General features: G+C 43.2%; 1 protein-coding gene across 1 annotated transcript in view; it reads left to right on the forward strand.

Moving 5' to 3' along the window:
* Positions 1 to 16857, forward strand: part of LOC125461540 (short transient receptor potential channel 4-associated protein-like) — a 106632-nt gene that overhangs the window by 19473 nt on the left and 70302 nt on the right. The window contains exons 3-5 of the mRNA XM_048550452.1: positions 4204 to 4320; positions 9820 to 9877; positions 15817 to 15872. Of these exons, the coding sequence (XP_048406409.1) occupies positions 4204 to 4320; positions 9820 to 9877; positions 15817 to 15872 (231 nt within the window). The remainder of the gene's footprint in view (positions 1 to 4203; positions 4321 to 9819; positions 9878 to 15816; positions 15873 to 16857) is intronic.

Below are 16857 nucleotides of genomic sequence, written 5' to 3' on the forward strand. Positions count from 1 at the left end.
TCAGGAGCACAAAAGCTGACGTTTCGGGCCTAGACCCTTCATCAGAGAGGGTCTAGGCCCGAAACGTCAGCTTTTGTGCTCCTGAGATGCTGCTTGGCCTGCTGTGTTCATCCAGCCTCACATTTTATTATCTAACAATGTCAGGCTAATCGGCTTATGATTTCCCATAATGCGCGCGCTCTCCCTTTTTTATTTAAAAAAACAGTTGGGGTTATGTTAGCTACCCTCCAGTCTGTTGGAACTCGTCCACAGTCAATAGAATGATGGGAAATAGTCATCAATGCGTCCACTCTTTCAGGGGCCACTTCCTTAAGTACTCTGGGATGTGGAGCATCAGGCTGTGAGGACTTACTGGGTTTTATTCCCATCAATTTCCACAATACCACCTTCTTCAATTTCAAAAGGATTTTCTTCAATTCGACCTACATGCTTGACCTTCTGTCCCCTAGCATTTCTGGAAGGTTATTTCTGACCTCCTCTGAATTTTTAATATCTCCCGTTCTCGGGTTTGCTACTTTTTTTTCTGGTCAGTTTATATGCTGCCTCTTTTGGCTTTAAGGGAATCAGGGATAATGTTGTTAGCCATGGTTGAGCCAACTGCTCTGTTTTACTCAGATGTTAGACAGGGCTGTACAGTTGTTGAAGTTCATTCATGTGTTCTTTAATTCTGTAATTGCCCACCCACCATCATCTCCTCAAGTATCCTTGACCAGCTTATCCTAGCCAGTGCATGTCACACACCATCAGGGGGCCAGACTGTATATGGAACTCCAGATGTAGTGTCACCAATAATTTGCACAGTTACAACACTTTTCTACATGCTTAAAATTCCATAAATTCCAAGAATGGAAACAGGCCACTTGATCCAATGCATCCACACCGACTTCCCTAAGAAAATACCACCTGGACTTACACCCACTGCCACCCCTGTAACCCTGCATGCCCCATAACTAATCTACCTAACCTACACATCCCTGGACTGTGGGCAATTTAGCATGGCCAGTACACGTAATCTGCACATCTTTGGGCTGCGGGAGGAAACTGACGCATCCTGGCGGCAACCGTTGCAAACACAGAATGGGCAAACTCCACACAGTTGCCAGAGGATGGAATTGAACCTAGTTCCCTGACACAGAGGCAGAAGTTCTAACCACTGTGCCGCCCTCCACACTGACTTTCCAAAGACTATACCACCAGACGCACCCCTATCCCTGTAACCCTGCATTTCTCGTGGCTAATCTCTTTAGCCTGCACTTCCCTGGACAGTACGGGCAATTTTGCATTGCCAGTCCACCTAACCTGCACATCTTTGGATTGTGGAAGAAAACCAGAGGAAACCTGCTGGATGCAGGGAGAATTGTGCAAACTCCCAAGGTCATCTGAGGCTGGAATTGAACCTGGGGGTCCCTGGTGCTGTGTGGCAGCAGTGCTAACCGCTGAAACACCGTACTGCCCAAATTCCATTTACCATCTTAATTAACTGCTGTAAGTGATTCATGCACAAGAACACCAATCCAGCACCGAAACATTTTGACCATGACTCATTAACCAATTCATGTTATTCAAATTTAAACAGTAAGTTGTTGGTTGATTTTTCCAAACCGATTGGTTTTCATGCAAATCTTTCGTCTCCCTTCTAGGTGACATCTTCAGTGCTGCCTTGCCTCTGAAGTGCTGTTGCTTTGTCCTGCTCTGAATTTATATGGTTTGTTCTGTGGTGGGCGGTCCTGTTTCCAGTTTTGTGCTGTAACAGTATGTAGATGGGGTCTATTTCAACATACTTGTTTATCTCTCCATTGGTTGAAAACCAGGCCCCTAGGAATTCTCCTGCTTGTCCTTGTTTTGGCTTGTCCTAGTTGTGTTACGATGTCCTTCTATGTATTGAAACAAGGGCGAGTTGGTTGTGTGCTTCTGCATGTTGGTGTTCGTATGTCCTGGTGGCTAGTTTCCTGCAAAGTGTTTCTTGCAGTTCCTGCATGTTATTTTGTATATCACATTTGTCCTGCTCATTGTGGGTATGGGGCCTTTGAGATTAACTGGAGAAGTGTGGCTGTTGGTTTGTGTGCTATCGATATTCCAAGAGGCCGTAGGAGTCTTGTCAGTTCCGATGTGTCTCTAATATAGGGCGGAGTGGTCAGTGTGTTGGGGGGCATACAGTGTCGTCTTGGTACTGTTTATTTGCTGGGCACCAACAGATGAAGCTGTTAGGATACCTGTTGTTTGCAAAGACTTTACAGGTGTTCCTCCTTGCTTTTGCGCATCTTTGGGGTTAGTGTTAGTGTTTTTGCTCGTGTAAACGAGACTCTTGACAGTTCTGTCGGGGTGGTTACTATTGTAATCCAGGATTTGGCCTGTGTACAGGGTCACCTATATACTAAAGAAATTGTAATGGGCAGGCCACATAACACAAGCAGACTTCCTGAAATTGAAACCTGATGTCTCAAAACCACCCCCCGGCCACAATTCTACGGACTACCCAAGTACTGGACGTCCCCCTCAGACCCATGGTTTCTCTCCCGGGCACACTGACGCACAGGCTAGCCAAGGAGTCACAATAAACACTGAAACACCTCACCAATGAATCGACCCACTCCGTACACTCAGCAGAGGAATTCCTGTGCTAACATCAGAAACATAAAAGTCGACAAGGAAGAAATGATGGTCTCCTCCAACTAGACTATGCCCTATCATGCACTTCATCTTCAACGGTCAGGTTAAAGAACAATTTAATGGGACGCCCATGTGTATACACAGCTCGGATCTCATAGCGGAAGCTGTTATGCCAGGACTTGAACGCACAGCCCTGCCCCAGATCTAGCCTAAACTATGGGTTAGGCATATGGATGATACTTTCATGATAACTAAACGAGCAAAATTAGAAGAAACACGCCACCTTATTAGCAGCATATTCTCTGGGATCAAGTTTACCAGGGAAGAAGAAAACAATAATCAACTCCTGTTTCTAGACGTAATGACGGATTGAATGAACGATGGTGAATTCCTTGCCACCATATACAGAAAGACTACACGCATGGACCAAATCCTGACTTATAAAAGTAATCACCCCAGGTTCCACAAAGCTGTGTCACGACTGTTTAAGTGAGCGATAACATGTGGCAATATCCTGTTGCTGCACAAAAATGAACACTACACAAAGTCTTTGTGCACAATGGGTACCCTAATAGCTTCATCCATTGATGCCTGGCAAGTAAACAACACCAAGTAGACACTGTATGCCCCAACACACTGACCACCCTACCTTCAGTTAGATACACGTTGGAACTGATAACAAGGCTCCTACGACCTCTTGGAATATTTGATAGCACACAAACCAATTGTGCCGATAATAAGCAGGACAAAAGTGATACGTAAAATACCATGCAGCAACTGCGAGAAACACTTCACAGGACAGACGGGCAGGAAACCTGCCGCCAGCATACCTGAACACCACCATGCAGTAAAACAGCACGACCAACTCTCCCTTGTTTTAGCACATAGAAGGACATCAGTTTCACTTGGACAATGTAACAGAGCTGAGACAAGCAAAACAAGGACAAGCAGGAGAATTCCTAGAGGTCTGGTTTTCAACCAACGGTGGGAAAAACAAACATGTTGAAATAGATAATAAAATGTGAGGCTGGATGAACACAGCAGGCCCAGCAGCATCTCGGGTGCTCCTGAGATGCTGCTGGGCCTGCTGTGTTCATCCAGCCTCACATTTTATTATCTTGGATTCTCCAGCATCTGCAGTTCCCATTATCACTGATACAATGTTGAAATAGACCCCATCTACATACCATTACAGCGCAAAACCGGAAACAGGACTACTCATCGTGACACAACGTACCATATAAATTGAGAGCTGGCCAGAACAACAGTGCTTCAGTGGAGGCTAGACAGTGTTGAAGATGTCGCCTGGAAGGGAGACGAAACATTTTCACGAAAGCCAGTCAGCTTGGTGACCGAGCAGCCCCAATCGCAACCTGAGCTACAGATTTTCATAGAGAAACAAGGTTCAGGACACTGAATTATAGCAAATGTGTTAAAGGTATACCATGGATCAATCAGAATTTTGAAGAAAAAATGTAACTTGCAAAGTAAACAGTTGACTACTCAACCAAGTTGAAATTAATGGAGTCTACTGCTTGAGATTTGGTCTGTTGAATTTTGATTGGTTCTTTTTTTCATTCCCCTTGTTAATAGGAAATTGCTCCACTTCTCTCAATGGAGGCCATGGCATTTGTGACTGAGGATGGGAAAGGTGCCCAGGAGTCCAAATTTCCCAACACACACGTTTTTGATCTTTTTGGTGGAGTAGATGTAAGTATTACATTTTAAATACTTGAAGTTGTATAAGGTGTTATTTAGAATGTGGGGGGGAAATAATGCTTTCTGACATTCTTTGGAAAGAGCTGGGTGAAACCAATCGGGCTAAAAGATTCAGTTTCTCATGAGCCCAAATGTAATTTGAACAGTTGCTGGGAATTTTAAGCATTGAAGGAGTTAGTTGAAGAAGGAAAGGAGTATTCTTTTTAAAAAACTTTTACCTTTTTTAAGCATTGGTTCTTACTCTTAATTCTTAAGTAACATATTTTACAGGCACAGAAGAAGCTGGTTGATGAGTAAGAGTACATTTCTAAACTTTTGAAGTAAATTGTCCAAAAGTAAGCTGAAGGTGTTCACTAAGTGGAATCCCCATCCTGTGGTGAGAGTCATGGGCACTTTGTACACCAGAAAGTTCATTCTCTACAGGAACTTGAGCTTGGTTTTTTTTGGAAACCAGTGTGATGGTTGGAGCTGCTGTGCTGCATCCACAAGACAGGAGACACGGATAGTGTGTTTAGGAAGGTGGTCATGTTGCAAGATTGGAGTATGCAGGCATCTGAGGAATGGATGGCTGCTGGGCGGTATCAAGAGAACTAAACAGGAAGTCCCTGATACAGTCTTGCTCACTGAATTTTTTTTTCCCCTCCAATCTGGATACTGCAGAGGGCAGTAGTGGCTCTTTGAGTGCAGGCAGAGCCAAGCCCATAGCACTGCATGTGCTTCAGCTGCATAAAAGGGAAGGAAAGAGATTGGAAGAACAATAATGGTAGAGTGTTCATTTAGTTAGGGGAGCAGACCAGCATTTCTATAGTCGTCAGTGATCCCGTGATAGTAGGTAACCTCCTTTGTCAGGTCACAGTGACTGCAGGTGACAGTGGTCAACCTGAGATTATGGTCCGCGTTGTCCAATGATAGTTGAGATTTTGTTTTTCTCAGAGTAGAAGAGCGAGGGAATATTTAAAGAAGTCTTCAAAATCATGAGGGTTCTGGACGACCAGATACTCAGTAGTTTGGAGAAAGATTGCACAGATTTAAAGATTTGCAGCAGTATATTTGATGTGAGGATTAATGCACATATTGGAGGACTTAAATGCACTGTCTAGAAATATGGTGGAGGCAGCTTCAATTGAGGCATTCGAGAATGCATAGCTGATTTTGTTTCTATTCAAATATGCAGGAACATGGAGAGAATGTGCCTGTCTTTTGCCAATCATGATGTTTGTTTGGAAGGCCCGTGCAGATGTGATGGGCAGATGATACTGTGAAATGTGACTGGGTGGCACAGTGTAAAATTATAAACGTTTTTTCCTATACAGTGTCAGCTAACAGCTGGCAATAAACATTATTGCGGGCACAAATGGGAATTTGAAACAAAAACAAAATGCTGGAAAAGTTCAGCAGGTCTGGCAGCATTTGTGGAGAGAAATCAGTTAACATTTTCAACTCCAGTGAACCTTCCTCTGAACTGATGGTAGCTAGGAAAATATTGTTTATATGCAGAGGATAGGATTGGGGGGGAGGGTATAACGAATAAACAATAGGTAGGAATAGAGCCCAAAGAAATAAGAACAGTTGGACAGACTAAGGACTTGATAATGACCTGGCTTGGAAGGTAAATAGCTGTTAATGCAACAGTTAATGGCTAATAACGTATTTTGTGTGCTAACAGACTGATCAAGAACTGGTGCATGGAGGTTGGGCTAAGGACATGGGAGAGGTCAAACCCTAAAGTTGTTGAGCTCTATTGAGTCCAGAAGGCTGCAGACTCCTCAAGTGGAAAATAAGATGCTGTTCTTTCAGCTTCACTGGAACACTGCAGCAAGCCCAAGAAAGAGATCTTGGCTAGGGAACAAGGTGCTGTGTTGAAGTGACAGGCAGCTAGAAGCTCACGGTCTTCTTTGCAGATAGAATTTGCTCTGCAAAGCGATCATCTGGTCGACACTTCGTTCCTCCAATGTAGAGGAAACCACATTGTGAGCAACAAATGCAGAAGACTAGGTTGTGTGAAGTGCATGTAAAGGTTTGCTTCACCTGGTAGGTGTGTTTGGGCCTTGGAAACTGAGGACAGAGAAAGTTTTTGTTTCTGATTTATAGCACCTGTGGCTCTTTTTGGTTTTTATTAATTGTAGGAATTTCCTTGCTGAAAGCTAAATCTGAAATGGTATAAGTGGAGAGGCCCTTGTGCTGGTCAACTAGCGAACCACCACTGACCCCAACACCATCATCTGCTTTTGCGCCTGTGTTTATCCAGACTTTTCCTTTAATGTGAGAAGCTGTCATAGTGAGTTGAATCTTTGTTAGACATTGGTCTTATCAAAGCAAATGTGTGCACCTTGGATAGTTCCTTTCTTGAAACCATTATTGGAAAGAAATTAAGATCTGAAGGTGAGCATCTCAGTTGGATGGTTAAAAACCTGTTTCTACAAATTAAGGAGTTTAGGATGACGGACTTGTCTTAAAAAATTCGAGACATGTTCATTGGTTCATTGAAATTGGGAAACGTTCTCAAAATGGTTGGTAGAGCTTCGTGATTCACTTCCACAAATGCTAACTGGTGTTAAATCAGTTAATCAAATCAATTTTAATTTTAAAAATTTCCAAAAGAATTGAGGGATATGGGGAAGGACAGTGCAACAAAGAAGAGTACAACACAGGAACGAGGCATTTGGTCCACCAATGCTGTGCGTGCACATGCCTCTCCAAACTTTAAAAAAAAATTTTCCTCTTCAGGGTGCATATCCCTCTATTCCCTACCTATTCACACATCTGTCAAAATGACTTTTAAACATTGCTATTGTATTTGCCTCCACAGCAGTTTCTGGCAGCTCATTCCAGGCACTTTTAACCCTCAGGTTAAAAGAGAACTTGCGCCTCGCACCTCCTTTAAACCTTTTGCCTTTGACCTTAAACATCTGTGCCCTCATAGTTGACATGTCTACCCTAAGGTAAAGATTCTGACTATCCATCTAGCCATGTCTTTTATAATTTTTAAACTTCTATTAGGTTGCCCCCTCATCCTTCAACGTGCAAGTGAAAATAAACCAAGTTTATCCAATCTTTCCTCATGACTAATACAATCCAAACCAGGAAACATCCTGAAGCCATTTCTGTACCCTTTTCAAAGCCTCCACTTTAGTACTATAGTGACCAAACCTTTGTACACCCAGGTGCTAAGGAAAAGCCAGTGAACTATAGACACGAGCCTGACTTCAATGACAGGCAGTTTGTTTTGGAGGGGATCCCTAGAGACAGGATGTACATGTATTTGGAAAGGCAAGGACCAATTGAGGGATAGTCAACATGGTTTTGTGCATGGGAAATTGAGTCTCACTAACTTGAGTTCTTTTTTGAAGAATTAACAAAGAGGATTGATGAAGGCAAAGCGGTGGACGTGATATATATGGATTTCAGTAAGGTGTTCGACAAGATTCCATGTGGTAGACTGTTCAAGATTAGATCATGTGGAATACCGAATTCAGAACTGGCTTGAAGATAGGAGACAATAGTGGTGGTAGGTTGCTGATCATTGGCCTGTGACCAATGGTGTGCAACCAGGATCAGTGCTGGGTCCACTGCTTTTTGTCATTTATGTAAAATGATTTGGACACAAACAGAGTAGGTATGATTAGTAAGTTTGCAGATGACACCAAAATTGAAGGTGGATTGGACATCCAAGAAGGTTATCTCCGAGTACAACGGGTCCTTGATCAGATGGGCTGAGGAGTGGTAGATGGAGTCTAATTTAGGTGAATGTGAGGTGCTGCATTTTGGAAAGTTAAATCAGGGCAGAACTTATTCACTTAATGCTAGGGTCCTGGGGTGTGTTGTTGAATGAAGACACCCTGGAGTATGAGTTCATAGTTTCTTGAAATTGGAGCTGCAGGTAGACAGAATAGTTAAGGTGTTTGGTCTGTTTGCTGTTATTGGTCAGTGCATTGAGTATGAGAGTTCGGAGGCCATGTTACAACTGTACAGGATTTTGGTTAGACACTTTTGAGTACTGCCTTCAATTCTGATCTCCCTGCTGTAAGGAGGATTTTGTGAAACTCTGAAGTGTTCAGAAAAGAATTAAAAAGATGTTGGCAGGGTTGGAGTGTTAGAGCTATAGGGGGAGGCCGACTAGGCTGGGGTTGTTTTCCCTAGAGGATTGGAAGCTGAGGGATCGTGTTATAGATGTTTATAAAATCACAATGGGCACCGTAGGGTGAATAGACAAGGTCTCTTTCCCAGGGTAGCAGAGTTCAAAACTGGAAGGATAAAGTTTAAGGTGAGAGGGGAAAGATTTAAAAGGGACAATTGTTTCACAGTGGTAGTGGTGCACGTATGGAATGAGCTGCCAGAGGATGTCGTGCAGGCTGGTACAATTACAACATTTAAAAGCCATCTGGATGGGTATATGAATAAGAAGGGTTTAGAGGGATATTGGCCAAATGCTGGCAAGTGGGACAGTTTGGATGAGTTGGATTGATGGGTCTGTTTCCATGCTGTATAGCTCTGACTCTAATATACCATATACAGCTGACTAAAATTGAATACAGTTGCAACATGACTTATCAATTCTTGGTACTCTCTATCCTGACCGCTGAAGGCATGTATGCCATGTTTTCTTGACGACCATATCCACTTGTGTTGCCGCTGTCTGGGAACACTCAACCTGTACATGTAGATCCCTGTGTATGGGGATGCTACTAAGCGTTCTGCCATTTAGTGTATACTTCCCTTCTGCTTTAGATTGTCCAAAATTCATCACCTCGCATTTGTCTGGATTAAACTGCATCTGCTATTTCTCCACCAAAGTCTCCATCCAGCCTATATACTGCTGTATCATCTGGCAATCCTCCTCACTACTGCAGCACCCCCAATCTTGGTATCATCCACAACTTTCTAATCAAGCCACCTACGTTCTCCTCCGAATCATTACAAACAACTGGGCCCCTAGAACTGATAGCTGCGGAGTGCCGCTGGTCACAGATTTCCAGTCAGAGAACCACCCTTCCACCACTATTGTCTTCTATGACTCAGCCAGTTCTGTATCCACCTTACCAGCTCAAGGGAGCCCCCTGTGACTTCACCTTTTGTATTAGCCTGCCATGAGGAACCTTGCTAAAGTCCACGTAAACAGCATCTACCACCTTGTCCTCATCAGTCATCTTTGTCACTTACTGAAAAAACAGTCAAGTTTGAGAGACACCACCTTGTCTGAACAAAGGGTTGTTGTAGTGGGTGATTTTTAACTTCCTCTAACTTGACTGGGGCTTGCTTGAATGGGGTGCTTCATTGCAAAGTGTTGGTGCTAAATGAATACAGCACCTTCTAAGTTAGCTTTAATGTGGCAGTTTTAATTGAGCAACATAACATTCTGTACAAGTAATAAATATAGCCAAGTCTGCCTTAGCCTGTATTTGTTTAGCATGTTTTTTATTCTCAACCAGTGAGTAACTTCTTAAGTATCTATATTTTGATTGTGTCCAATTTTTTTAACTACTTTTGCAGCTTTTAGTTGAAATCCTTATGCGGCCAACACTTGCACCACAGAAAAAGAAGCAGAAAAGTGAGTATGATATTAAGACATTTCGTGTGTAACAGCTTTCAAACTCCTGGTCTGAAACATGTCTGGATAAGGGGCTGGTTGTTGGTGACTCCCAACTCAGGATGTGGGTGCTGTTGGCTGGACCAGAGTTTATTGTCCATCCCTTGTTCACCTTGAGAAGGTGATGGTGGGCTGCTTTCTCAAACTCCTTTCAGGTAAATCAACTGTTTCGGGCCAAAATGTCAACTTTTCTGCTTCTTAGATGTTGTCTGACCTGCTGTGCTTTTCCGGCTCCACGTTTATTGAGCAATAATGTATTTCTAAGCCCGGATGCTCAGTGGCCTAATGGTGGAACTTGGCGATGATGGTGTTCCCATATATCCACTGTCCTTGGAGGCAGTGAGGACTGCAGTTGCTGCATCCTGACAAAAGGTTTCGGCCTGAAACAATGATTTTTTCCTGCTGTTCGGATGCTGGGTGACCTCCTGTGCTTTTCCAGCTCCACGTTTATTGACTCTTCCCCTTGACCTTCTAAATGATAGCGGCCATTGGTTTGGAATATGCTGTATTAGGAGCCTTGGTAAATTTCTGCTATGCGTCTAGAGTGTTCCTCCTGAATAGTGGTGGAAGGATTAAGGTTTATGGTTGTGGCTCTAAGCAAGAGATGTGCTTAGTTGTGGCTGGGATCCAGTTGCTTGAGTATTGCTGGAGCTGTGCTCATCCTGGCAAGTGGGGAGTGTTCCACCACACATCTGACTTGTGCCTTGTAGATGGTGGATAGGCTTTGAAGAGTCAGGAGGCAAGTTAGTCGTGACAAGGTTCTGAAGCTGTGACCTGCTTTTGTAACCACTGAACTTATATACTTTGTTGAGTCAGTTTCTGGTCAATGGGCAAGTTGATTGTAAGAGATTCGGTGTTGAAAGTAAAGGGGAGATGGTTAGATTCCCCCTTGGTTATTGACCGGCATTTGTGTGCCAGGAATACTACTTGCCACTTTTCACCCAAGACTGGATAATGTCTAGGTCTTGCTGCATTTGAGCTTAGATTGCTTCACTCTGAGGAATCACAAATGATGCTGAACATTGCACAGTCATCACTGAGCATCTGTACTTTTACCTTCTAATGATGGAATGTCATTGAAGCAGCTGAAGATGTTGGAGCAAGGATGCCACCTTAAGGAACTCCACAAGTCCGATCACTGGGAGTCAACCCAAGGAATGTGACAGGCCCAGACGGTGTCCCTAGCCAAGCACTCACTGTCTGTGCAGACCAGCTGGCGGAGGTATTCACCAATATCTTCAACTTCTCCTACCTACAAGCCAGAGTCCTCACCTGCTTCAAGGCCGCCACCACCATCATCCCTGTAGCCAGGAAAACACATGCAGTGTGTCTTAATGACTACAGTCCAATAGCCCTGACTTCAGTGATCATGAAGTGTTTTGAGAGGCCAGTCATGGCCCACATCAACTCCAATCTCTGCCCCAGTCCCCTACAGTTTGCTTACTGATGACATAACAGGTCCACAGAGATGCCACATCCCTCGCCCTGCACTCATCCCTGCAACATCTGGACATGAAAGACACCTATGTCAAACTCCAGCTCGTTGACTACAGCTCTGTCTTCGACATAAAATGAGCACTTCCTAGTTGTGTTAGCCTTTGTTTGCGGCGGCACAATGGCTTGGTTAGCACTACTGCCTCTCAGCTCCAGGGACCTGGGTTTGATTCCAGTCTTGGGTGACTGCGTGGAGTTTGTACATTCTCCCTGTGTCTGAGTGTTGCGGTTTCCCCCCTCAGTCCAAAGATGTACAGGCTAGATGGCTTGGCCATGTTAAATTGCCTGTAGTATTCAGGGATGCATAGATTTAAGGGGATGGTTCTGGGTGGGATGTTCTGAGGGTCGGTGAGGACTTATTGGACCCAAGGGCCCTCCACACAGTAGGGATTCTATGGTGATGATAGCTGTTGTCCCCTCCCCACTGATCTCAAAAGTGAGAGACTTTGATCTCAGCTTCGCCCTCTGCAACTGGATCATCCGCTTTCTGACCCATAGGCTGCAATCAGTGAGGATGGATAAGGGCTGCTCCACAATAACATTCAACACTGGAGCGCCTCAAGGATATGTATTCAGCCCACTACTATACTTAGTGTACACCTGTGACTGTTGACAAATTCCATATGAACACCTTCAAGTTTGCTGACACCACCATGGTGGGACAGATATCTAACAACGATGAGTCAAAATACAGTCAGAAGGTAGAGGGCTTGGTGACGTGGTACGATGAAAACAATCTGTCTCTCAGTGTCAGCAAAACTGAGGAAGAGATCGTTGACTTCACAAAGAAAGGGGGAGAATATGTCCACGCTGCCCCCCTACCGTATCTACATCAACGGAACTGAAGTTGAGAGAGTGAAGAGCATCAAGTTCTTTGGACTGACGATAACCAACAACCTGTCCTGGATTTCCCACGCAAATATGACAGTCAAGAAGGCACAACAAACCTCTTCCTCAGGCAGCTCAAGAAATATAGCATGTCCAAAAGGTCCTCCCCCAAACTTCTACAGATGCACAGTTGAAAGCATACTGCCTGGGCCCATGTAGATGCAACAGTCAGGAAGACACAACAAGCCACCTCTTCAGGTGGCTCAGGAAATTTGGCATGTCCATCAGGTCCTTCAACTCCTAGAGATGCACTATTGAAAGCTTGTTGTCTGGGTGCATAATGGTGTGGTATGGCAACAGCTCTGCCCAGGACTGTAAGAAAGTGCAGAAGGTGGCATGCACAACCCAGACAGTGGCCAACCTTCCATCCAAGGACTCTATTTACGGGGCTTACTGCTGCAGAAAAGCTGCCAACTTCAAAGATCCTTCGCACCCTGGTACTGACATTCTACAACCTCTTCAGTGAGGCAGAAGATACAGACCTCTGAACACGTACGAGATGGCTCAGGAACAGTTTTTTTCCCAGCCATTATCAGACTGGTGAATGGACTCTAGCCTCAAATAATGTAACCTGCAATGTGACCTATATGCCTCTAAGTCTTTTTGATCTGAACATCCTTTTCTTGCTGTGATCTGCCTGTACTGTTTGTAAACAAAGCTTTTCACTGTATTTTGGTACATGTGGCAATAAAATCAGTCAGTTGGCCAATCACCACACTTGTCCTTTGTGCCAGATATGATTTGCACAGAAAGTAGGAGCAGGCGTGGCCGTTCAATATCATGATCATCCAACTCGATACCCTCTTCCTGTCTGATACCCCTTGACCCCTTTTGCTGCATAGGCTCACCATTTTCTGGGTGAAGAAATTTATCCTGGTCTCATTCTGAAATGGCCAAGCTTTTATCCTTTTAAATTGTGACCCCTGCTTCAGAACTTCCTGGTTATTGGGAACATCCATCCTGCCCTATTTCATCCTAAAATCTAGATTCTTAGATTTTGGTCATGTCTATAGCTCTGATACTTAGATAAGAGCACGTCAGCAACTAGGATGTGTGAAGAGCCCACCTTAGCAGGATTCTGATATTAATCCATAAGAGTAATACAGCATAGAAACAGTTCTGAGGAAGGGTCACCGGACCTGAACCAATAACTGTTTTCTCCTCCACAGATGCTGCCAGACCTGCTGAGCGTTTCCAGCAACTTTGTTTTTGTTCCCGATTTACAGCATCTGCAGTTCTTTGTATTCTGGTGCCTCTCTGGTTTCAATTGTCTGGCCTTGGATCTTGCAAGGACATGCCCCCAAGCAGAATTTTCTCTTGTATCTGTCATGGCTCAGACATTGCTAGTGTACTTTGCTTTTTGGCCAATTTTGATGCCCTACTTATTTGTTGCTGTGCCTGTATTCCAGGCCTCCCTTCTAAATGATTTTTATTTCACTTCAGTCGCAGCCTGTCACACGTACCATGTATTGATTAATCCTGACCCGCAGAATTTTTCCAATAATTTCCCTACTGCTGACATCAGATTACCTGGTTAGTAATTACCCGGCCGATCCCTTCTTGAACAAAAGAACCACGCACGCTATCTTTCAGTCATCTGGCAGATCACTTGTAACCAGTCAAGTGTTTAAATATCTTGCCCAGATCCCAGCAGTCTCCTCTGTTGCCTGATTGGGCCCCTTGCTGAGATATCGGTATCATTTGACTTAAAGGCTAGGTGCCAGAAGACTGGGGGTTTGCTAACGTGGTGCCACTATTTAAGAAAGGCAGTAAAGAAAATCCAGGGAGCTATAGACAAGTAAATCTGACATTAGTGGTGGGCACCTTTGGAGGATATCCTGAGGGGCAGGATTTGCATGTATTTGGAAAGGCAAGGACTGTTTAGGGATAGTCAACATGGCATTGTGCGTGAGAAATTGTGTCTCACTAAGTTGAGTTTTTTGAAGTAACAAGAGGTTTGATGAGAGCAAAGTGGTAGTTGTGATTTATATGGACTTCAGTAAGGCATTCAACAAGGTTCCTCATGGTAAACTGTTAGCAAGGTTAAAGTACACCAAATAGGAAGGAGAACTAGCTATTCTGATAAAGAACAGGTTTGATGGTAGAAGGTAGGGGAGTGGTGGTGGAGGGTTGCTTTTTAGACTGGAGGCCTATAACCAGCAATGTGTTACAAGAATTGGTGCTAGGTCACTGCTTGTCATTTAAGTAAAGGATTTGGACATGAACATAGGACGTATGGTTAGTAAGTTTGCAATGACACCAAAATTAGAGCTTTATTGGACAGAGGAAAACAATACTTCAGTACAACTGGATCTTGATCAGATGGGCCAATGGGTTGAGGAGTGGTGATGGTGTTTAATTTAGATAAATGTGAGGTGCTGTGTTTTGGAAAGTCAAATTGGGCCACAATTTATACACTTAAAGGTAAGGTGCTAGTGAGTGTTGCTGATCGAAGAGACCTTGGAGTGCAGGTTCATAGTTTGTTGAAAATGAAGTTGCAGGTAGACAGGATAGGATAAAATACAATATTCTTTATTGACGCATGTACTCCATGATGCTATCCTAGGTACAAGTACCTAGGTTATAAACCTTGAATATAATGAGGAATAAAAGGAAAAGTAATAGCATTACTTAGTGTCTTTGACAATGTTGTAACTGTCTAATTTTTTAAAGAATTTACATTACAGTCCAGACAGTATTTCAAATAGCAGCAGCTCTGCGTGTAGTCTGACCACATGGACGGTTACTTGTTCTGTGTTAAATCCACTCGACTGGTTTTTGTACGGTTGATAAACCTTTGCAGTTTAATGCATTGCAAATTCATGAGTGAACCTGATTGTGACAATTTAAGGTGTGGACAATTTGTATACGCTAACTTGAATTCTTGGGTTAAGAGACTACAGGTTATCTATTAGCGTTTAAATTGGCAAAGGGATGCAGGATAGAAAAGAACAGACTGTTTCCTTAGTGGAGTGGAGAAAAACAGCAAAACATTAAGATTAGAGCTGCACTTTATAGTAAAGACATTAAGAAACATTTATTTTCACAAGTCCTTCCACTTAAAATTGTGGCTGAATGGGCAATTAAAAATGTTGAGAGAGATGTTGGGTATGGCTGTCAGGAATTTAGAGGACAGCTGGGTAAATGGAATTAAGGTGCTCATTAGCACTTATGACTCATCTAATTAAAAGGCAATGCAGGTGTGAAGTCTCATCCCCAGCTCTAAGTTTCTTAAATTTATAACAATTTAACTTTATTTCATTTGTGAATGCTGGAATTCATTAATTGAGGGTCGTTGCGTTCCCTTCCCTTTTTAATTAATGGAGTAGTTATAATGTATTGCAGTTGTGTGACTGGACTAGAGCTGTGAAAAAGGCAAGCCTTTCAATGACAAAAAAAATTTCTGACTTCATGTTTTTTTTTGCAAGGTAAAGCATTTTGAAATTGTTAAATGTTAAGCCTGAAGTTAAATAGAAATTGGGTTTGCTAAATGTACTGCTGTAATTTTTGTCTTGCAGTGAGTGAAGATTTGATAAAGGATTGCCTAAGCATACTGTACAACACGTGTATTTGTGTAAGTGAGAATTTGGTCAGATTTTAGACTTTTCTTCCAAAGCCGTCCTTGTGTTCTCTGAACACCTTCCTTCTGGGTTCTTTAAAGTCACGGAATTAACACAATTATTTGGTTTCATGGCTTCAGGGTAGAGTCATCATAGCCCTTCCAGACCAAATGGCTGCTCTCACATTAGAGACGTTTTAACCTGACGGCTACCATGCTGCTGGCGAGGGAAGAGATTGAGTACAAGGGTCCTTTGTGATGACCTCAACTGATTACCACACTGGTCTCATTCTGCATTGCAAACCAGCCATTCGGCCAACTGAGTTAACCAACCCCACCCTTGGCAGTTTTTTCCATTTCTGGTGTTGAACAGTCATGTTAGTCCATCATCAAAAGTACAGAAAAATAGAAATGCAGTATTTACACATGCTAGTATTTATTGCATTTTTCTTTTATTGCGATCACTCAATTATGAGCTCCAGTTCTTAGCCAACCATTGTGTGAAAGATTTTCATGTCACCTTGGGATCATCTGGCAATGACTGACATGGGTTAATAACTAATTATTTCATCTTCATATCATAATTTGTGCCCCAAACTGTTACATTGCCAGTGTAGTAGTTTTGATGAAGTACCACATCAGTGTCGTAATGAAGAGTCATTGGACTCGAAATGTTAACTTTGCTTCCTCTCCCCGAGAGATGCTGCCAGACCTCAGTATTGTCAACAACTTGTGTTTTTGGTTTGTGGTCCTTTTTGAAGATGTGATGCAGACACCAAGATCTAATAACAGCTGTCAACAGGCAATATAAGCCCATAAGATACAGAAGCAGGTGTAGGCCATTCAGTCCATCAAGTTTACTCTACGATTTGATCATGGCTGATGAGTTTCTCGAACCATTTCCCCCTTTCTTATGTCTGTAACCCTTGATCACCTTACTAATCAAGTACCTATCTACCTCTGTCTTAAATACACCCGATGACCTGGCCTCTACAGCCTT

The sequence above is a fragment of the Stegostoma tigrinum genome, chromosome 19 (genome assembly GCF_030684315.1).
Source record: "Stegostoma tigrinum isolate sSteTig4 chromosome 19, sSteTig4.hap1, whole genome shotgun sequence".
Taxonomy (NCBI): Eukaryota; Metazoa; Chordata; class Chondrichthyes; order Orectolobiformes; family Stegostomatidae; genus Stegostoma; species Stegostoma tigrinum.